The sequence below is a fragment of the Crinia signifera genome, chromosome 4 (genome assembly GCF_055691185.1).
Source record: "Crinia signifera chromosome 4, ASM5569118v1, whole genome shotgun sequence".
Taxonomy (NCBI): domain Eukaryota; kingdom Metazoa; phylum Chordata; class Amphibia; order Anura; family Myobatrachidae; genus Crinia; species Crinia signifera.
In genome coordinates, this window is record NC_139220.1 from 267,560,802 (window position 1) to 267,583,799 (window position 22,998).

At 43.9% G+C, this 22,998-nt stretch overlaps 1 protein-coding gene across 2 annotated transcripts; it reads right to left on the minus strand.

Annotated features, from left to right (window-relative positions):
- Positions 1-1,128: 1,128 nt before the first annotated feature.
- On the minus strand, positions 1,129-22,615 carry MOB1A (MOB kinase activator 1A). 2 transcript variants are annotated; one of them, XM_083184508.1, is made up of 6 exons: positions 22,456-22,615; positions 20,354-20,520; positions 14,972-15,065; positions 13,780-13,913; positions 5,495-5,658; positions 1,129-2,888 (listed from the first exon to the last, which is right to left on the minus strand). In XM_083184508.1, the coding sequence occupies exons 1-6, from the start codon at positions 22,467-22,469 to the stop codon at positions 2,811-2,813; spliced, it is 651 nt and encodes a 216-aa protein (XP_083040634.1). In that variant the 5' UTR covers positions 22,470-22,615; the 3' UTR covers positions 1,129-2,810. The 2 variants fall into 2 exon arrangements, with proteins under 2 accessions (XP_083040634.1, XP_083040635.1); XM_083184509.1 differs by having other exon boundaries at positions 20,354-20,517; positions 22,456-22,614.
- Positions 22,616-22,998: the final 383 nt, after the last annotated feature.

The following is a 22,998-nucleotide window of genomic DNA, read 5'->3' on the forward strand; positions in this document are numbered from 1 at the left end:
GCGACGGACAGGCCATTTGTTTTAGTGGGGCATTGCTAAAGAGGCAGGATGCATTTTTCCCTCTAAAAACCAGACATGGTGCAGAGCCTTGCTAAAGCAGCCAAACAAACACAAAATCAGCTACATGTTTCTAGGTTAAATGATACACAACAAAATAGTGAAAAATTGATTTATTACAATGCTCAAAATATAGAGAAACAAAATTGAACGTAAACTATATAAAAAGACCTCTGTAGCTATTTTAATAAACAGATGTCACAACGGGGGCTGATTTACAAAGAAGCGCAAATTTAGCTATTAGGTGCACAGTTATGTGCTTGCGGGTGTGAAGAATGGAAAATGATCTGCTTTGGACAGGGAGAACGGACTAGCACAATTGTTTAGGACTTCAGCTAACCTGAATGTATGCAGCATGTGACCGCTTTTATTTGTGACAGATTATTTAATCCTGTAAAAAAAAAAAAAAAACCCTCCCCTTTGCACATGCGCCCAGATCATTCCAGCCCTTGTTAGGCGATTGGTGGGTTGAAATACTTAGTTTAGAGCCACTAAATCTATAATGAAATGCTGCTTGGTAGTGGGGAAGTGGAATAAACTATTTTATCAGAACAGTTGATGTGCGAGGAAAAAAAGATTGTGATTATAATGGAAACCGTAATATAGCTTTTAAATAATGCAATTTTATTTTCCATTCAGTCAGCGCATAAGGACACAGACTTACCTCACCATGATATGCTTATGAGTAAAGTAAACTTCACTGAAATCTCAGGGACAGCATGTACGATAAGAACCCCTTCATGATAAAGAACAAATTACAAATATATAGTTTGTCAGTTCCACATTTGTGAAAGTTAACAAATGTATCTCTACACTCACACTTTGTGGTCCTGTGAAACACTGATCAATACAATCTTCATAACAAGTGTAGATGGGGTAGTTGTCATCTCTTGGCACAGAGACAAAGCCGGAGTCTACAGCCATAAAAAATGTGGGTGTGAGACAGGTGACTTGTGGTAACATGTAGCTGGCACGTTCGCTTCTGCAGCTGTATAGGGATTGAGGACCTGACCAGGTCTGCCATCATTACTGTTGTGGCATCACATTTGAGTTCTCAATGCAAGCGCTGCCCTTTTTCTATATATGTATCCCAATTACTTATTTTACCAAAGCCACTGGGTTTAGAGACCAAACATTCTCCCCCCACACACGGAAAAACTTCTGATAAGTTTTACTGACAAATGATTAATACAATAGCAGAATTGTAGGTGTTTTTCCAAAGGCAAGCGGCAACAGCTGAATTCTCAAGACACCTTATTGTATGTACTATATAAAATCAGACATCTGTAGGTCATTCCCTAATGTAAAGCTGTCCAGGCATAGAGGACAACATGAATAACTCACATGACATCGAGCAGTCCGACTAGCAGCACTGGAGAAAGGGCTTAAGGGTAGGTGGTAACTGTGCACATGTATTGCATTGGGAGCATCCCCTAATCGCTACATCACAGTTCATTACACTGTTCCTCAAGTAATACTTCAGCATGGAATAAACCAAAACCAAGTAATACCTACAATCAAATTTTAAATCTAGACTTCATAAAGGATTTAAAAAGGCAAAAATAAAGCTAAAATCAGAAAAAAGGGTTCCAGCTCCAAATACACCAAAGAACATATAATAAAATAAAAAACATAAAAGCATTTAATATATATAGATTTCTAGGCAACATGTGAAAAAGGAAACACATGATCTATAAGCTACATATAGAATTTCAGAGACAAAGCATAAATTGCACTTGTGTAGACCCCAAACATCTACCTGGTGATGCACCAATTTTCGCAAACGCGCGTTTCGCCATCACTACACTGCACAGTGCAGCCCAGGCTCTCTAGAGAGCTCATTCTCTGCAAGGCACAGCATGGCCCGGGCTCACTGGATTTCTTACCTAATAGTATGCAAGTAAAACAGGATATTTTTTTGTTGCAGATTAACTGATAATTGCAAATCTCTTAAAAAAAAAAAAAGCATTTGAACACGGTTGGTTTGTTGAAATTCTGACTATGAAAATGTTACCCTTTATGTGAAACTTCAGATGTGGTTCTAAAAGGCCAAGTCACTGTGACAGACTATAGCCATAGGTTCTATAGAAATCACTCTCATTGGTAGAGACTATGAACAGAGGTCATTCAGAAAACAATCGTAGAACAGTGGATACCACAGAAGACTAAGATGAAGCAAAAGTGGTCTTATTTGAAAGATCAAAAAATAAAATGTAAAAACAAGGTTCATTTAAAAACTGCATTTTCTGATACTTCATTCTTAAATGAGTAAAAACAGAACAGGGTCCATTTTAGAAAAACTTGGCTTAGTAACTAAAGAAAAAGTTTTTGCATATTTAAAAACAAACAAAAAAAACCCCCCTTCTAGAGTTGTAAATAGCAGAGCAATAGTAGAAATGGAATAGAACTGAAAGAAGCAAAAGCAAGTGGTATACAAAGGCCAAGTCCGTTTCTTGACTGCTGCAAACTACCTTTAAAAACGTAAGAAATCCCCCCTCCCCACCAGAAAGTCAGGAGACATGAATAAGACCGAAGTGTCTTAATGCACATTCAGTGGAGTGTTCCTTTAAAGCATCTCTATAAAAAGAAGTTCATACAAAAATAACGCAAGGCAATCTCTATGTAAAAAGGGAAGACGTCCCAGTCGCGGTGGCCTCCCCGTTTCAGTGGTAAGTGGGCTCCCCGTCGGGTAAGCTCGTGGTAGGCAGAGGTATGAGCTGCAGCTGGTGTGTGCTGTGTGGAATCCTGTGCATCTATCGGTCTTTGGACCCCAGCTTTTCGATTAGTTCTTGAAGAGGAGCCAGCTCTCGGCGGTCAATCAGATTAAATTCCTGCAAAAAACCAAACCAAGAATACATCACAAAATATTATATCATCCTCATGCCCCGGCACTGCTCCCCTTTTTGGCAATACCTGGCTCTGGTGCCTTCTTTGTGGAAGGGGTCCAGCGATCACTCCATAGATAGTGGGTCGAGTAAGGCGGCACTCAGACATTGTTTAGTGATTTAGCAAAACGTGCATATTTAATAGACGTTTTGGGGGAACTGGTGCCGCCTTACTCGACCCACTAGAATATGTAGAATGATGTGAGCTATAACCTAAATTGAACAATTAAATACACAAAATGGAAAGAATGTGCTGCTCACACTGGCATATACTGTGGCTTCTGAAACTATGGGTTAACTGAACACTAAATTATGCTAGAACCAAAATATATTTTATAATAAGAGAGCATAGATTGTGTGCGAATTTTAATAAAGACTTGAACATCTATTTCACACGGACCATCACATATAATAATGCCCCAGGCTGCGCTGTTCTAGACTTCCCCAGATCTCGCCATATGGACTAGAGTACTTGTGCTCTTGCTGCATCCAGATTAGCAGTACCCGTCAGATTGGCTGGTGACCACCTGTGCTGGCCAGAAGAGCCAGGGACCGGTTTCTGAAACGTGTGCAGTAGTCAGCGAGAGGTCCAGGGGAAGGAGAACACGCCTGTAAAATCGGTAAAAGTGCAAAGCTGTATCTCCAATCTCCTTATTGAACCTTATAGCCACCGACCTATGTCAGGCCACTATCCTTAACATGTTTTCTCCGGTATTTTGGTCCAACATACCTTCTGATGAAAAGCTGCACATAACGATGGAGAAACAGATTAACCCTTTGAGTGCCAACAACTGAGATGCGCAAAACAGTTCTGTGTTAGATATGCAAAACTTCAGCTAAAAATGCCAGCTTCCCTCAGATTTGTTATATGAATTTAAATAAAAAATTTAGTGTAAAAAAAAAAGATGGTACTCTTTACCTAGAGGGGCGCCCATCGCATATACATCGCATGCCATTATAATGGCATGCGATGCGTCCGATGCCCGCGATTTTACATAAAAATGCGTTTTAAAATGGAAATCGCGTCGGTCGCATCGCATGCAACCAAAAAAATCGCATGTGATGCGACCGACGCGATTTTACATAGGGAACAATGTTAAATGGGTCAATTGACCCGATTTAACATAGGGAACAATGTTAAATGGCCCACAGACCACAAATAGCCACCCTGGGCCCCCCCACGATCAACGTGAACCCGAAGCGTGGCGAGCGCAGCGAGCCCGCGAGGGGCGGCGGTACGCGTCCTCCGACCTTTTCATACCCCCAACTAGCCACGTCAGCGTGGAGTTGAGAATAGAAAGTGTGGCGAGCGCAGCGAGCCCGAAGCGTGGCGAGCGCAGCGAGGGGATGCGGATACCTTCACAGGTATCTGCTGCGCTCGCCACACTTTCTATTCTAAACTCCACACCGACGTGGATAGTGGGGGTATGAAAAGGTCGGAGGACGCGTACCGCTGCGCTCGCCACGGGTTCACATTGATCGTGGGGTGGCGTTAACAATTGGGGGTGCCCAGGGTGGCTATTTGGGGTCTGTGGGCCATTTAACATTGTTCCCTATGTAAAATCGCGGTGCTCGCATCGCATGCTATTTTTTTGGTCGCATGCGATGCGACCGACGTGATTTTTTTTACCTGCGATGCCTATGATCAAAATCGTGGGCGCCCTTCTAGGTAAAGAGTACCAAAAAGATTATTCCTATAAAAAGGTAACATTACAGGTCATTATAATGAATTTCAAAATTGGTGCGAAAATTGGCAAGCAAACTCACTTGGCACGCAAAGGGTTAAGTGGCCTGACATACGCACTGACCTAACGTTCAATAAGGAGATTGGACACACGGCTATACACATTTATTTAGCTATTTACAGTGCCGCTCTCCCTCCGCCTGGACTGCTTGCAGACTACTACACAGGTTTAGAAGCTGGTCCCTGGCAGGGGAAACGTAACCTTTCCGCCCAGCACTAGAGACCGCTACTGCTCATCTGGATGCAGCAAGTGTGCCAGTCCCCGGGACACCCCTATAGTGAGATCTGGGGAGGTCATGTGTAGTGCAGGCTGGGGGAATATTTTATGCACAGACGGTGTAATGGTTAGCATTACTGCTTCACAGCACTGAGGTCATGGGTTTGACTCCCACCATGGCTCTAACTGTGCGGAGTTTGAATATTCTCCCCGTACCTGCGTGGGTTTCCTCTGGGTACTGTTGTTTCCTCCCACAATCCAAAAATATACTGGTAGGCTAATTGGTTCCCAATAAATTAACCCTAGAATGTCTGTGTGTGTGTACAGGGAATATAAATTGTAAGCTCCACTGGGGCAGGGACTGATGTAAATGTTCAAATATTCTGAGTGCCCTATATAAGAAACTGTTAATAAATAAATATGTCCCACTTAAGCAGATAAACTGATGTACTAATACATAATAGTCAGCAACCCAGGCATAATAGACACAGAAGTATCAGCATTCCAGCACCATCAGCTCTTTCTGATCTACAGCAGATTACTAATGCAGCAATTTACTCATCTAGATGGCGCTCCAATTAGGGTTCTCACCTGTACAAAGAAAATGAAATGTTTAAAAGACGTGTTGAGATGTGCTTCTTCCTGTAGCTGCATAACGGAGTCAAAGTGCTGGTGGTATATGTGGGCATATACACGGAACAGGCGCTTCAAGATGGTCTTTGCCACAGACATGAAGTTCTTTGGGAAAGGGACACCTGATTATAGAGGAGACAGGAACATTAAACTATAGTCCAACAATGGGACACCAATCAGACCTAGCAGTATCTTTCATAAACCGGCAGTAATAGAGATCTCTCTCAAGAACAGGGATTTTCACCACTGTTTGTGCTATAGCCACCTTGGTACTGGTTTCCTAGCACGGCGCCCACGATTTTCATCTTATGCCATCTTTTTGATCGCATCACATGCAATGCGATCAGACCCGATTTTTTAATTGTACAGGCACCCTGATGGGTGATTACTATGTTAAATGCACCCCCATTGTTAACGCCACCCCCACTATGAACGCCAACCCGAAGCGTGGCGGTACGCGTCCTCCGACCTTTTCATACCCCCACTATCCACATCGGCGTGGAGTTGATTTTATATAGTGTGGCAAGTGCAGCGAGCCACCGTTCCCGAAGTGTGGCGAGCGGACGCGGATTACTTCACATGTATTCTGCGTCCGCTCGCCACGCTTCGCGCTCGGTGGCTCGCTACACTATATAAAATCAACTCCACGCCGACGTGGATAGTGGGGGTATGAAAAGGTCGTAGGACGCGTAACGCTGCGCTCGCCACGCTTCGGCGTTGATAGTGGGGGTGGTGTTAACAATGGGAGTGCATTTAACATAGTAATCACCCATCAGGGTGCCTGTACAATTAAAACAAAAAAAAAACAAAAAAATTCGGGTCGCATGCGATGCAATCAAAACGATGGCATACAAGTACCAAGGGGGCTATAGCACAAAAAGTGGTGATGATCCCTATTCTGGCTTTCAGCGATTCTTGCCGTTTAACCCTTCGCCGGCGGCATTAAATAACGCCCAATGGCTCATCTCCTAGCAGTATGACAAGGCAAATGTGTGTTTGGTGGATGCCAGGAAGATAACTTCTTCACTGAGTGCATACTGGAAAGTGTTCTGTTTTGTGAATGAGGAATAATGATTTTCCTTTCCAGTTAAAGGATTCTGTAATGCTACAGCATACCAAGATATTCTGGAGAATTGTGGACTTCTAACCTTTCTTGAGCACAAAGCAGGGTGAAGCAGTGGTGTGGAAGAACTTTGCACAAAGCCCTGGTAACACTCTTAGGATAAAATAGAAACAGACCTCACCAATAGGGGAAACGGTCATCTGTCAGACCAGACTTAGGTAGACAGTCGTTAGGTCGACCCCGGAAGGTCGACATGGGCCAAGGTCGACAGTCATTAGGTCGACATGAGTTTTTCACAGTTTGAGCCGACAGGCGGTATTTCATGCCCTACCATCCACTAGGGCGTGGTGGGAGAATAAAATAGTGTGCCGAGCGTAGCGAGGCACCGTGCCTGAAGCATCGCGAGCAAAGCGAGGGGCTGCGGTTCAACTCCAACTGTGTCCATGTCGACATTCAGGTCAAAAAACTCATGTCGACCTAATGACTGTCGACCTTGAGCCATGTCGACCTTCCGGGGTCGACCTAATGACTGTAGACCCAAGTCTGTTCTGACAGATGTACCGCTTCCACTAATAGTATTGTGGAAGCATGGCTGTGAATAAACACCACCATGTTCCAAAACCTTGTGAAAATATATCCAGCAGCAAAAGAGTGAACCAAATGCATACTAATAGCCATGGTTTTAAAAAGGAGATGTTCAATACGCACATGGATGTGGGTGTGATATTCAGGTGTCCACGTAACTACACATTGCATAAAGTGATAAGAATAAGGAAGCTATACAAGATAACAGTATTGAAACAGAGGACTCAAATGGTATAAATGAAGTCAGAAAGCCAAGTACAGACTAGTCCACTAGCTCCCAAACTGTGCGCCTTAGTACCCTGGGGTTGGTAGTCCAGGACCAACGCAAATCTATGGTCATTGCAATAGTTAAAACCAGTGCGGATTGTCCACATAGTTTGATTGGAAGCAAACAGAAGATAGTCCTTTCCCTCACCACGTAACTGGCCCCAAGGATTACCTATAAACCAAGTGTACTTAAAAGTTGTATTAAGAAAAAAAATATTAATCTTCAGAAAAAAACAATTGATACTCTAGGGTGCAGGATTCAAAAGTTTGGCAACCACTAAACTAGTCAACTTAACGTATAGGAGGCATATTTTGAATATACACACACATATATACTCCCATGCTGACATTGGTTGGTCTCATACCACAATTACTGGGTTAAACATTTCTACCCTGTAATTTGTGTGTGTGAAAGGGTCAACTCGGGTCATAACAAATAAAAAAACATGGTCGAGGACCTGGGATTTAAAACCCAGATTGACCCTTTCGCACAGAAGAAATACCAGCGTTAATCCGCAAATTACCATGTAGAAATGTTTAACCCAGTAATTTGCTTTTCGGTGTGAAAGGGGGGTGTCTGGCTAGGACTGTCAAAAGCGGGAATTTTCAGACATTTCTGTCTGAAAGTGGTATCCGTTTCTCATTTGTGAACCACAAGAAATTTTTAAATTAGATAAATGGAAAAAAAATAAAAATAAAGCAGTAGTATGTGCCAACGTCCCCAGTAACTTGTAATTTCCAGAGCATCAAAAAAAAAAAAAAAAGTTAAATACAAATTTGTGGGGGCTGACTAATGCTGAGCAGAACAAGGAATTACTGCACACGCCTACAGTAACATGTTACTTCATGCCAAGAAGTGCAGAGATAGGAAAATAATGTCACTTGTATCTGATATCTTTGACTAATAAAAGTAGGATTTCCATTTTTTGCAATAATGATTTTATGGTGATCACCAGAAACATTGACAGGGTGCAAGACATCCTCATAAAAAGGTGGTATCAACATCAATAAATGACAACAGGGACATATCTCAGGGCATTTAGGGATAAAAGTCAGATAAAAAAATAAATAAATAGTGTGTGTGTGTGTGGGGGGGGGGGGGGGGGGGGGGGGGGAGTTAAAAAATAAGTGAATGAGGACACTAAAGCTGGATACACAGTAGTGCAACCAGCAATGGTGCCGTTATGCAAGAAAAACAGGTGTGTGGGGAGCGGCTGAATAATTGTTCAGATGGTAATCCAAATAAATTATATTTATTAACTCTAATAATAGCAAATGTAAAACACAATAAAATCGAACTTAGACAATGTACAACAAAATACATAAAAATGAAAATAAAGGATAGGGGAATTGTCACCTAAGTGACATATGGTGGTATTTAGCAGGATTTAAAGGTCAAATGTCATAAAACAACCATAATAGGAACTTATATTACCGATTGGGAAATTGCTCCACTGATGAAATTGTATGAGGGATTGTAGGTATGTTTTAAAACAGAAATGAAGGAGTACACTAAAGCTGGACACACAGTAGTGCAACCAGCAATGGTGCCGTTATGCAGGGCAATAAACCTTTGCCATGGACATCAGGAGATTGCTGGCACACACTAGCCAGGTATGAGTGACAGAATGATCACGGTTCCATCCCTCATTGATATTAACTGTATCGCATAAGACGTGGTGTGTTTGGCCATGCAACAGGCTAATCGCACAACCTCCCATGCAACCTGTGGGAGCAGGCAGTCTGCCGTACACTGCACAATGGCTCAGATTTGTCATTCTGATTCGCCCGGATCGAAAAAAAATCAGCAGATGTGCACCCAGCTTAAGTGAACCATAGACCAACCTGAACATTCAGGAAGGAGGAAGAATCCTTAAACAGGAGCAATGGGCTACAGATTGTAGCTGGCCGCGATAAATCCACACGCAACGCTGCAAAATTCGCAGCATTGTGTATGGATCAGAATCACCTCCTAGATTTCTTTTTCCAGCATCTATTTAGACAGAGACTCCAAAAGAGGGTTGCAACCCTAGGAAATCCCAATCCATAGGGCAGCCCTACAGTGTCACATAACGGGAACCAAGGCACTATTGTGGGAACTAGGGCACGGCTATGGGGCATAACCTTTAACAACTTCTACAGAAGATTTGGGACGGGGGCTCCTTCAAGATATTACTATGGGACCCACAAAGTTCTGGCTATATATCTGGCGGTCCCAGATTTCTCAAAATCTGTGTTAGGTACAGTGACCATTTTAGAAATATAAATGATATTTTACTTAAAATGTTATATAGAAACCCTGTCAGAATGCATGAAAGAGCAGATCTGGAAGTGTTTTAAGAACACATTGTGGTATGAAACGCAAATGTGTGCACAGGATCCCCCGTATCGCTTGCAGTCATGGGATCTGCAGTCACGCCATCTCTCTGGATAGTATTTTCTTTGGTTAAGAGTGGAGGTGATCTTTAGGAAGCAGATCCAGGCATTTATTAGTTTTCCTTAATGTTTTTATATTCAATAATTATATTGTGTGAATTGTTTTACAAATTGTGTGATCAGAATCAGCTTTATTGGCCAGGGCGTATACTAGGAATTCGATGTGGATTGCTGTGCAACAGCCATTTAGGTAACAGTTAAACAGATATACATAACACATACAGATATACCCTGGGGATTATAGACACAGGGAAAATATACTCGCTGAGCAGCACATCGCCTAGGCAGCCATCAGCGGTGCCACTGGTCATTGCAGCAGCCAGGTAGGTAGGTAACAATGAGGCAGATGTATCATTAACCTTTTAACGTTTGTGAAATAACAGGTCCCGCTTCTCCTGCATAACGAGGAGAAGCGGGCACTCGTTATGGGGAGATGTATTATCATCCCCCAAGCCGATAAGGAGAGCCGTTATGCCCAGTGTTAACGGCTCTCCTTTTCGGCGCCCCGCGCATGCTCAGTGCGCTTCTCCCCCCTGTCCGGCTCTAATGGGCATGCGGGAGATCTCGCAAAAAACGCGATATCTCCAGCGCAGCCCGAGCCAGACGCAGGGCTAGCGTTGTCCCCATAGTGGGGGATAGGACAACGCTAGCCCTGAGCGGCCGGGGCGAATTAACGCCTCGAAGGCTGTTAATACATCGCCCCGGCCGTTAATCCCTGGGGGGGGGGGATTGCAGCGTAACTCGGCGGGCTGTCACTAGCGCACGTTAGGTGCGCTAGTAATACATTAGCAAAATCTTAATCCCCCCCAGTTAACCAGCGTTAAGTGCATTTTTGCACTTAACGCTGGTTGATACATCTGCCCCACTATAAGCAGAGACAGTGGTTATATGTTGCTATGCAGTGTACGAGACAGGGGAGACACGTGGGTACATATGGCTGAGTGGCACAGTTCCTAGGCAACTCGACCGGTGGCTGGCTCTCTGCTGCAACAAACAGGGCACTCTGGGTGTTTGTGCAGCCAGGGATACCTGCTGCTGCACCTTGGTATCTTCTGTGCCATTGGGGAGTGCGCCTGGGGGGACGTGGCCTTTCATAGCACTGCCCGTTTCCCCCTGTCGGCTCAAAAAACAGTGAAAAACCATGTCGACCTAGAAATTGTCAAACTACTGGTAGGGCATGAAATACCACCTGTCGGGACATGTTGGCTCAAAAAACAGTGAAAAACCACATGTCGACCAATGAGATAGTTATAACTGTATGTAATGCAGGGCAGCTGACGCCTTGTCTGCAGCTGTTATATAGCCTGACACTGACAGCTTGTGACTGTGGCAAGTGGTAAAAGGTTACACACAGAAGAGGAACTGCACAGGACAGAGAGAACCGGCACATAACAGCACCTCTTCAGTCCTTTGTCCTGGTTAAAGCGAGCGATATGCCATCATAATAGATATCTAACTTATCAGCAACCTGCCAGTGACATGGATATATGGCTCTGCAGACCGGTCTGTATTTAGGGCTCTATATACATTTAGTAACGGCAATACTGAACCTTCTAAGGTCTATGGATAGCTGGAGCAAACCTATGCCGACCTAATGCTTGTGTCGACCTATTTTGGGTTTTGAACTAAGCCATGTTGATACAATGTATGTCGACCCAATGACCCATACCCAATCACCAGAGCCCAGGAAGGCAGCAGGTTAGGCTTTGGTGTTAGTTTCCACAAAGAAGGGGGATCAGAAGCCTCCCCAAGCAGCATTCAATTATGCCAGCAACTTGGGATAAGCAGGAGGCTCAAAAGCCTAGTGACCGGCACAATTAGGCAGACGGCATCAGAGCCAGACCCAGAAGTCCAGCAATGCCGCTTTCACAGCAAGGGAGCTTTTAATGTAAATATTTCAAATCGAGATTTGCAAAACAATTCTGAAAACCCCTCATCTATCATTTATTACAGCCTAGGAGAATAAGAATTAGCACGGAAAAGCTGAATGTATCTATTCATTGTCAAACACTTGCGCAAACTTTCATTGTGAATGCAGTGTGCCAGTAACCAATGGGGAAGCAGCCAAGTCTCGCACATAATTACAGCTCCTGGCTTCATCTGAAGTTACATTGGCCAGGTAAAGGAGTTAAAGCCCTTCTTTCACAATGTTCTCGCTTCCCACCCCTACGCTAGCTTTAGTAAGACAGACTGAGGCTTATTTTATTTTTTTAAATCCAGATCAATAAGCAATTGAGGGGTACATTTATTAAGCTCGGTGAAGTGATTAAGTGTCTGGTATTTATCACCAGCCAATCAGCTCCTAACAGTGAAGTTACAGGCTTGGTTTGAAAAATGACAAGTAGGAGCTGATTGTTTTTTAAATCACCGGCCAATCAGCTCCTACTTGTCATTTTTTAAACCAAGCCTGTAACTTCAGAAGGTGATTGGCCGGTGATAAAAACCAGACACTTAATCACTTCACCGAGCTTAATACATTTACACGAGTTATGTGTCACTAATAGCGGCACAGGAGATGTATCATAACATGCCAATTACATAAACCATTGCAGAGATGCCAGTGGACGGTCTATCGGCACAAACTACAAACTTAAGTGTGCAAATAATGAGTGTAACAAAACAAGCAACTGTGTGAGAGCACTCTTGAAACATGACTGTCTAAGGTACGTGACAGGTGGTCATAAACTATAGATAAGTTGATAATTAGGGAGCACCTCACAACACAAACAACTTCCCTTTTAAACCTGGAAATTTAAACACTAACACCCTTTAACTGCACATCACATATGGTACACAAGACATTTATACCCCTTTCAGACATACGACCCAGCAATTACCAACATTTAGAGTGCTGGGAGCACCCTGACCCCCTTTCACACTGAACAGCAAATTACTGGGTTCAAAATTTCAACCCGGTAATTTGCTGAATAACACTGGTATTTCTGATGGAAAAGGTAGTTTGATGCAACTTCACAGCACAGCCACCAATGGCAGCCTTCATATACAGTAGGTCACCCGGTCTCCCTCAGACCAAAGGGTTGAATAGCAAAGTAGAAAATTGTGACACTAATCAGGCGCTCAGTTGTAGACCACAAATTTAATAACATACATAAAAATAAAACTTTTTTTTTTTTTTTTTTACTAAAAAAGTGCATAAATGGGGAGATGCTTAGTCTGGATGTGCACCCTGCAAGGCTCTGAATACCTAGCACTGAATATGGTCCTGCCCGTCACACCAGGTAAACCACCTACTGCCAGACACATTGAGCCTGCTTGGGCTCTTCCTCAGAGGCAAGGTGACCACTCCTAACAACATCCGGTTATTTATACTTAAAATGGGCGTCAAGTGCCGCCAAAACCGGCAGTAAAAGTCTGACTTCCGGTTTCCCATATACAATAATAAACCCATAAGACCGAGTCATTTGTGTGCTATGGCATATTTCTTGTTAAAATGGAGCAATCTACAGTACATGTGCACAGTCTATGTAATAGCGACAGGCACATCTGTTCCTCCCGGCATGGCATTGACCGTAAGTGCCACGATACCGACTTCAGGTATTTGGTGGTATTTCTTCTGTGTGAAAGTCAATCCGGGTTGTAAATTCCAGAGTCGGAGACCTGGTATTTACAACCCGGCTTGACCCTTTCACACAGAAAAAGGACCCGTGCTGAAAGGCAAATCACCGGGTAAAACTGCTTCACCTGGTAATTCGGTTTTCTGTGTGAAATTGGTATTTGTGACCAGTATCAGTTCGGCAGCATTTATATGAATTTGGAACGGTTACAAACGGAATAAGACTGGAGGGACTGTAAACTAAGCAGTCCTCAATCACTGGTACTAGCACCTCACTATGATCCTCCTGCAAGCTGTAGTAGCTTTGGTTAAACTTACCAATCTTTGAGGGGAAGAGGGTCTCATCGTCTAACTGGTCCTGGACCCAGGTCATCAAATAATCAATGTACTTGGGGGCAGAACACTTTATGGGCTTTTTTATGTTGGTGCCATCTGCCCAGTGGTACTCATACCTGCAAGACATTTTAGACACATGGACAACATAGGTATTAAAAAAATACAAAAAAAAAACACACAAAATTTTTTTTTCAACAAATATTAGCATATAATAAATGTTAAGCTTCAGCGTTCTATGGGATTCCCCTTAACAATGGAATACTAGCCATCCATTCAGCCTGGAAGAGACACTTAACTAAAGCTGTAGTAGAGTCAGGCTCTTCTATGGTCATCTTGTTAGTGGTGCTTCAGAGTAGGAGTAACAGGTCAATTGATAATAAGAGTCATCCTGGCTGGTCCCTCAGGCCTTATCTGATCACAACTACAGACCTCATAGTTAGGAATATCAAAATGTATCCTTAGGACTCAGAAGGAAACTACATCATCTCTAGCAGCTAGACAGGATGACTAACCCCCAGTGGTGTGAGACATGGCTTCTGCATCCCAGGCATCTCTATTCTGAGCCATTTTCACAGCCAAACGACAAGCACTTGCAGTGCAAGATCCTGACATGAACAGATCCGCCCCCAAACATAACTTTACAGGCACCTCTGCAGGAAAGCTTTAGTACATGGCACCAACAAAAACCAAGCAGCACCCCATTAAACACGTGGCCCTGCAACCAGGTGCAGACATGCCAACCAATGTGTTGGCCCCAGTAGCTTCCTGGGGTATTGGTCATAAGATCAACAGTAATTTGATCGACAGTCAATAAGACGACCATTATTGGTCAAATTTTAGCACATGAAAAAGGTCGACCTGTTCAAAAGATTGGTACAAGCGATATGTCGACATGAAATAGGTCAACATGAGTTTTTAATGGTTTTTTTGGGTGTCTATGTTGACATAAATATGAAAAATTCATGTCAACCTTTTCCCCGCTTCCTGAAGTCTCCGGAAATGTTTCATGTACATGTGAGACGAGGGGGCAGCTGCACTGTACACTTAATGGGAGTGACAGTCATCAAAAATAGGAGAAAGAAAACCAAAAGACAACCTCCTACTTCATACATGGTAGTCTATATCCATCCGTGGCTATTTAAAGCATGTGTCACATTACAGTTACAAAACGTACCTGGGCCCGGCGGACATGACTGAGCAGCTGGTTTCTGTGCAGAATTCAGTGATTGTCCCATACAACATGTTGATTTGATTAAAGAAATCCACAGCTACAGATGGAGAGGTGGAACAAAAAAATTATTAATTGAATAGAATTTATGAAAATGGAGACTATCAGGGAGCTACAGAGATTTGTAATTTTGTAAAAAAAAATTTTTTATAATATTTAGACATGGATGCTCCTAGTGCAAAAATAAATAATTAAATAAAATGTGCCCCCATTCAAACCCAAAAGTTGAAATTTAGAAACAGTAGATACTTTGCACATGTTAGTTTATCTACACTGCAGGGCACTTGTCATATCTGAACTAAAGGACCACACACACTGGGTGACTGAGCTGAAAGCAGCTCAGTTTACTCGTTTGAGCCCAGTGTGTACAGCGAGACAGGTTAGGACAGGAGGGTAACTGGGCGTTGTTTTGTTAGTACAACTGTCCAGTGTGTTCTAATTATATGTATCCCATGCCCAGGAGGAGGCAAGGCAAACATGTTAGAGATGGATGGGAAGCCAACTAGGTTAGCACTGGATAAGTGCTAATTATCCTCATAAACAGAACTGTAACAAATCCCATTCTGTCCAGACTTTTGTTGGAACCCAAATATTTACTATTAAGCCATCCCCTGACCCTACACAGAACCAGGATCTGTGCTGCACCAACACAATTAAAGATGCTGAAGGGCCGAAGGTTCCCCAGCCCTGCCCTAGCTGGTGCACAGCTGTAGTCATTACTGTCTGTCACATTTCCCAGACTCCCTCGCTGGTGCACAGCTGTAGTCAATACTAACGGTCACATTTTCAAACATGCTGCATTCATTCCTACTATAGACCCACAGGTTGCCTGATAAACATGAACTGTTGGTAGATCTTGAGGTCAGGTTTGGCCACCGCTGTTCTAGAAGGTGCTAAATAAATAAGCAGAATCTGATTGGTTGTGTTAAGTAACATCCAATCTTCAAAAGTACTCCTGCCTTAGTACGTACTCTCACTGGTTTACTTTAAGAGATCATTGTTAAGTACAAGAATTCATTGGACTAGAATGGATACAAAAGGGATAAAATTGTCCAGAGCGCAACCAATGACAACCATATATCCATAATGATCCACGACACCTAATCAGGATATACGTATGCCCTAATGCACCCTTATTAGTTCAGTTATGCAAGTACAAGTCAGAAAATCCTATCCTCAGAACACGGCCGCAGAGACACGCAGAACATCTATTGTTACTCTACAATCTTCTATCCAGGGTTAGGGCATTAATCTAGAGCACATTTATCTACACTCCTGTTATCCCTCTCTCACCCATGCCGGAGCACACATATAAGGCTACTGCATCATAGGGTACTTGTGTATTTTGGCGGCGCCCACGATGAGGATCGCGTCCATCGTGTGTGAAAAATCGGGTCCATCGCGTCGTGTGCATTAACATGGCACACGACGCGACCGACGCGATGGACCCGATTTCTCCATAGGCTTCAATGTTAAAATATTTTAACATTGAAATCGTGTCGGTCGCGTCGGTCTTGTGCCATTATAATGGCACAAGATAAGATGGACTTGATAAAGTCCATTTTACATGTAATAAAATGGGAAATGGGCCAATATGGCCCATTTTTCATTGTATATGTCCCCGTCATGTCCAAATATAACTGACCCCCCATTGTGAGCGGCACCCCAGTATTGACGCTAACCCGAAGCGTGGCGAGCGTAGCGAGCCCGCGAGGGGCGGCGGTACGCGTCCTCCGACCTTTTCATACCCCGACGTGGATAGTAGGGGTATGAAAAGGTCGTAGGACGCGTACCGCCGCCCCTCGCGGGCTCGCTACGCTCGCCACGCTTCGGGTTAGCGTCAATACTGGGGTGCCGCTAACAATGGGGGGCATTTTTATTTGGACATGACGGGACCATATACAATGAGAAATGGGCCATATTGGCCCATTTCCCATTGTTTTCTATGTTAGATGGACTTTATCAACTACATTTGATCTTGTGCCATTTGATCTTGTGCCATTATAATGGCACAAGTCCGACGCGACCGACAGTATTTCAATGTTAAAAATATTTTAACATTGAAGCCTATGGAGAAATCGTGTCGGTCGCGTCGTGTGCCTTAACTTTAAGGCACAGGACGCGACGCGATGGACCCGATTTCTCCATCGGGTTCAATGTTAAAAATATTTTAACATTGAAGCTTATGGAGAAATCGCGTCCATCGCGTCGCGTCCTGTGCCTTAAAGTTAAGGCACACGATGCCCACGACGGGCGCCGCCAAAATACACAAGTACCCATCATAGTATTTTCAGCCTATTCATCAGTATATAACGGGTCTTGATTTTTGTCTTTGTAACAACTTTGTTCCTTTTCTCATTCACACGCTGTCTTTCAGACAAAGGTTCTCCAGTCATGAGTATCATCATACTTTAACCTTTATAGTTAGCGCAAGCACATCCGCACCTCTACGCTAACTTGATGTTGAATTGCCACTGATGTAAGTTCTACTGGTGCACCCACAGTACATTTCACCATTCATATTCTGGAGGACCAATCAGTGTTCGCAATACTGGCAAACTGTAAGGCAAATAAGCCAATCCTGCTGCCCCTTATGCCTACAGGCCACAGTGCCAATAGATGGTCACAGAAACAAGCCATGCTTTCATACAGTAATAGCATTTATGGAAGCAACTGCATTATCTCATATTAACATACTCCTAACGCAATAATCCCCGATGTATCTTTTCTCCTTTCACCCTCCAACTGTACATACAGTCCCTTTAGTACAGATGTACCCTCACACATCCAGCCTGACTACCCTATGCAGCGCGAGATGCCTAGCATGAGCATTTAGTTCCTGTGCAACTGCTAACATTGGGGGTGATATTTAATAGGATGAGAGATTCAGAAAGTGAGAGTTGGTAAGAAATATGACGTTTTTTTCTTTTCAAAGCGGCAATCATTTACACTGCAAAATCAAACTGGTTTTGCAGTGTAAATTATTGCTGTTTAGTTTTTTTTAAATGGAGATTTCTTACCAGATCTCCCACTTCTTGAAGCTCTCATCTTATTACATCCCCCACCCCGTGGGTATCTTTTTGCAAAGAATGTGTTCTAATCTTAACACAATGCTGCTAGGATGCACAAGGAGACCGTGCTGATTCATACATGACAGAGTCCACCCATGTCAAAGTAATCACATTACATTGTGAATAAGACGCCCAACACCACAAGATTTCCATGCAACCTGGCATGCCAAGGTGACTGTTCGGAGTGACAGCAAACATGTGTGAGGACATATATGTATGTAAACTCTAGATGGCATGGCTCTCCTCCCACTACTTCAAGTCTGGCCAGCCTGTGGCTCTGCAGCGGCTATGAAACTACACATCCCAGCATGCCTTTCCACAGTTTTGCTAATAGAGAATGCTAAAACTGTGGGAAGACATGCTGGGATGTGCAGTATCACAACAGCTGAAGAGCCGCAGGTTGAACAGGCTAGCTTCAGGAAGTGACCGGCTCTTACCCAAATTATCTATCCTAGCCAGAGTGTGTTGTGGTATTAAGGTTCCTATGGTCTGCCATTCTATATTGTATTTATGCACTGATATTCTGTTACTGTAAACAGTTTTTCTGTTTACGATCTACATAAACCACTGTGCAATATAAGTATATTTATACTTATTACACATCTTTCATATTATATATAGCTATTTATGTTCTAGTCTTCTGATTCTTTTTATGCATTCCTTGTCTTTTCTAAAACTAACCTGAATGTGTATTATAATCTGTTAAAAACAGAGAAACCGGTAACTCCTGCCACTTCCAAACGATTCTCATCACACAGTGGGCGGCATCCTCGTTGTTCAACCCACACTCCAGCCGATCGCCCTATTCAATGTTCCGGGGGGACTCCTCGCCGTCCTCTGACAGTGAGGATTCCCCCCCCCCCCCCAACGGCGAGGTTCGCTGTTTTGACGGCACTCGCCATTTCCACCTCGCTCTCGCTGGAAAAACCCAGTAAGATGGAAACGGTAATGCAGGGGGGGTGGGGTCAGTTGAGTACTGCCACTGTTGGGGGAACTGCTCACCGTCGCAGCTCGCCAAAGACCATTAATTTACCCAAACATGTTGTTAATGTTTTCAGAATTATGTTAAGAATCATTAAATATTTTATACATTTAGCCTACATATATTAGTCACCAAGGTAATTCTGGTATTGTATCGAATAATGTGAATCCTCTACTGTAACAATTGTTATTCCATGAAGTATGTATGCATACAATTTAACATACAGTAACACTGCGCAGTGCAAAATTGCATCTAACGACCAGTCAGTTACTGCTAAATTGAACACCGATTTTTCCTCGGTGCCGTCAAAATCCATAACACAAACTTGAAAGAAGAAAAAAAAAAAAACGCAGGCCTAAATAGGGCAGCTGGTCCGTCAGCCATGTAACATTAGACTCAGTCTGTGGTACAACAACAAACTACCCTGTTAGCTCTGATGCTAAAGAGCCTACTCAGCAGATTGTGCATTTAGCCAATGAACCATGCCTGATTTCTCACACGCTTGTAACAAAGGACAGAATCCAAAGCAAATTGTTGGACTATTAGTGGAAATCTGTCATTGTTCTCACTGTCATTGTTCTCACTTGGGAAAACATTCTGTGCATACCCAAGAGACTAATAGTGGCCATTATACAAAACAATGTCGGTCAAAGTTTCAATCTACAGTTCTTGAAGTGATACAACACTTTGGACAAATTAGATGCAAGGATTGCTAGGAATTGTCCACTGGAGCCCACACCATTTGCTAAATGCAACCTTCAGAATGCTTACTTAAATCGCTATCTAAAGCGGAGTGAGAATATGTGAATGCACTTCCTACACCTCTAGCATGCAACACAGAATAAGGGGGGTATTCAATCCCCGTCGCTATTTCCGACAGGGGAAATAGCAGCGAGCGCCTATTCAATCCTGTCCGACAGCATTGAAAAGGGAGATCGACAGAATGGGCCCGACTTTAAAAGCTGTCGGGCCCGTTTTGCCAGTAACAGCTGTGAATTGTCGCAATCACGTCCGAATCCTGACAATCCAGAGCTGTTTACAGGGACACGCCCCCTTTTCGCCAATCGGCAGTAGGGACATTGAATCTCACCTGCCAATATGAAAACAGGCCAGGGTCATGGCTGTCAAGACGGATCGACAGTCCTGGCCCAGGATTGAATACCCTAAGAGAGCTGTTCCGATCAGAGGTGGCCCTGCACATTTTCTCCAAGTACATCAGAATTTGTCAGATAAATACAGATTGAAGTTTAGTCACATGCCTGCAAATATACTCACTGTTCACAGCAATCCATTCATTGAGGTCCTCTCCCTCCGGCAACATCACAGCCTGTCTGAGGTTCCCACTGCCAAGAGTGGCCTCTGCATGTTTCAAGAGCTCATACTGATGAGAACCCTCTGGGATGTTTTTCTTGGGTTTGAAAGTTTTTGATGATCGATTACTGCTGGGTAAAAGTAGAACAAAAGGGCATTATTTTAAAGTGTTCTGCAAAGACTAGAAAGTAAAAAATGATTCAGGATGTAATTTATCTGCATCAAACACTCCGCTCCTTTCCCAACTCAGTTCTTCATTACACAATACTTTATCAGCATTGTGGGAACCTTAAGTGTTTCAGATACTAAATTTCATAAACCAACTCCCCACATACTGGAAAAGGTCCCTTTTACACCCATCTACCACCTCCAAAACGCAAAGATTAATCCTCACCATAGCAAAGTCTCAGAAGCCCACTGACCAGACCAACATTTCTAATAGCCATTAAACTAGAGCAATAATTATGCCCTCTCCATATGGAGGTGTACTATCATGCTAACAACCCACATTGCCATATTATTTACCCCATCACCACCCTCTATACGGCATTGTCAGCCACCAACATAATATACCGACTACACCCCCCCTTCCCCATTATCCACACCACCATATCAACAAGTACTGTCACCATCTCTTGTGGCAGCACAGACGGTGTAATGGTTAGCATAACTGCCTCGCAGCACTGAGGTCATGGGCTCGATACCCACCATGGCTCTAACTGTGCGGAGTTTGTATATTCTGCCAGGTAGGTCAATTGGCTTCCAACAAAATTAACCCTAGAACATCTGTGTGCGTGTGTACATGTGGTAGGGAATATAGAGATTGTAAGCTCCACTGGGGCAGGGACTGATGTGAATGGGCAACAATACCCAGTAAAGCAATGCAGAATATGTGTAAGCTATATAAGAAACTGTTAATAAATAAATCTCACCCTACTTCGCCATGTCACCAAACCCTGAATCCTTACTTTTTCAAACTACTGCACTATCCTATCTCAGCACCCCAATCTATGCCTATAACCCTCACTCTTCCTATCATGTTGGAAACACCCCAACATCCTAATTCAAAGTCACAGTACCCCAGAAACCCCAACACTCCCTACTTCTGCCCAATTCTATAAGCAAACAACCTTCAAGCCCAGCTCCTGCACAATGCCAGCTCCCTTTTTCTCCCTGGATCTACACCATAAGACCCTAGCCCCCTATTTCTACACGGTAGTGTCTAGATCCCATGCAGTTTAGGTAATTTTCCCATCATGCCCTGGGTCCACGTATACCTGGAGGGGGAATATAAATCTGTGGCGAGCGAAGCGAGCCACCGTGCCCGAAGCGTGCGAGCGTAGCGAGCCCGCGAGGGTACAATGCTGCAAAAATAAAACAAAATAAACGACACCTACATGAATTACACATAAATTTAAAAACGTTGTGAGGGCATCTAACAACTTCCGCCCTCACTGAACGTCACTTCCTGTAAGCTATACTGCATGGGAACTAGTCTCTACCATTTCTACTCCCAACACCCTGTCAGCAAGCCGTGCTCCATTACATTCTCATCACTGACCTCCCCAACCTCACTACTCCTCCTCAGCAACCACTTACCCCTCACTTTCTTCTCTACTCCTAGACCCCCAACTCTCATACTATACCACAAGCCCTGATACTCCCAACCATAACCTTCACCCCTACCCTCATACTAACTCAACCAAAACCTGCCCCCGCATCCTCATACCTTCTTATTCCCCCATACCCTGACCTCCCATCACACTCATACCTAGCTACCCGCACACTCATAAAACCCCATAAACTGCACCCTCAACACTCCTACACCCCCATACCCTGCCACCACCCAAGCTCCTAAACCCAGTAACAGCAGCACGGGGAGCCATGCACTCCACTAAAATGATAGCACACTGTATGCACAGCGCAGTGCTCGGAGTTGCCCCAGCCGCAGTAGAAGTGTGTGGCACAGCCCGCAGGCCTGACAGCCGGGGCCTCCCCTCACTTCCTCACTCTGCAACTTCTGCTTCCCCTCCCCCCTCCCGGCTGCCTCTGTGTCCGGCACTCACAAAAGGAAGCTCATGATGCCGGAGAAGGAGACTGGGATCTCCGACCCGTCCCGCTGCTGCTACGTCTCTCACTGCCCGACCGGAGGACGCCGCGATCACCGACACAGACAGGAGGACACTTCCGGCCGAGCCCGCCCAGGACAGGAGGAGCCAAATCTCGCGGGAGCTGAGAGTCAGAGAGATAGACCCGGGGAAGTCACGCCCACTCCACACAAGGGGCATAGCCTCTCCGCACAGCAGCGTACGGGGATTGGTTCGTAGGCACGCCTCTTTCCACTATGGGCGTGGCTTTTACAGGCATTTATACACACACGCACACTTCTATTAATAGTGTTATTTAAAAGGAAAAGTTATATATTATACTCTTAAAAACAATAAAATGTGTCGGAGCATATTGTATATCTAATGGGCGCTATCTAATATTTTCACGAGCTGCTGTCACAATTTAGGGGAAGTTACTTCTATACAGGATACAGTAATTAAGTCAATAGTCAAAAGGTTGACGCATTAAAAAGGTCGGCATGGACAAAATGTTGACAAAAG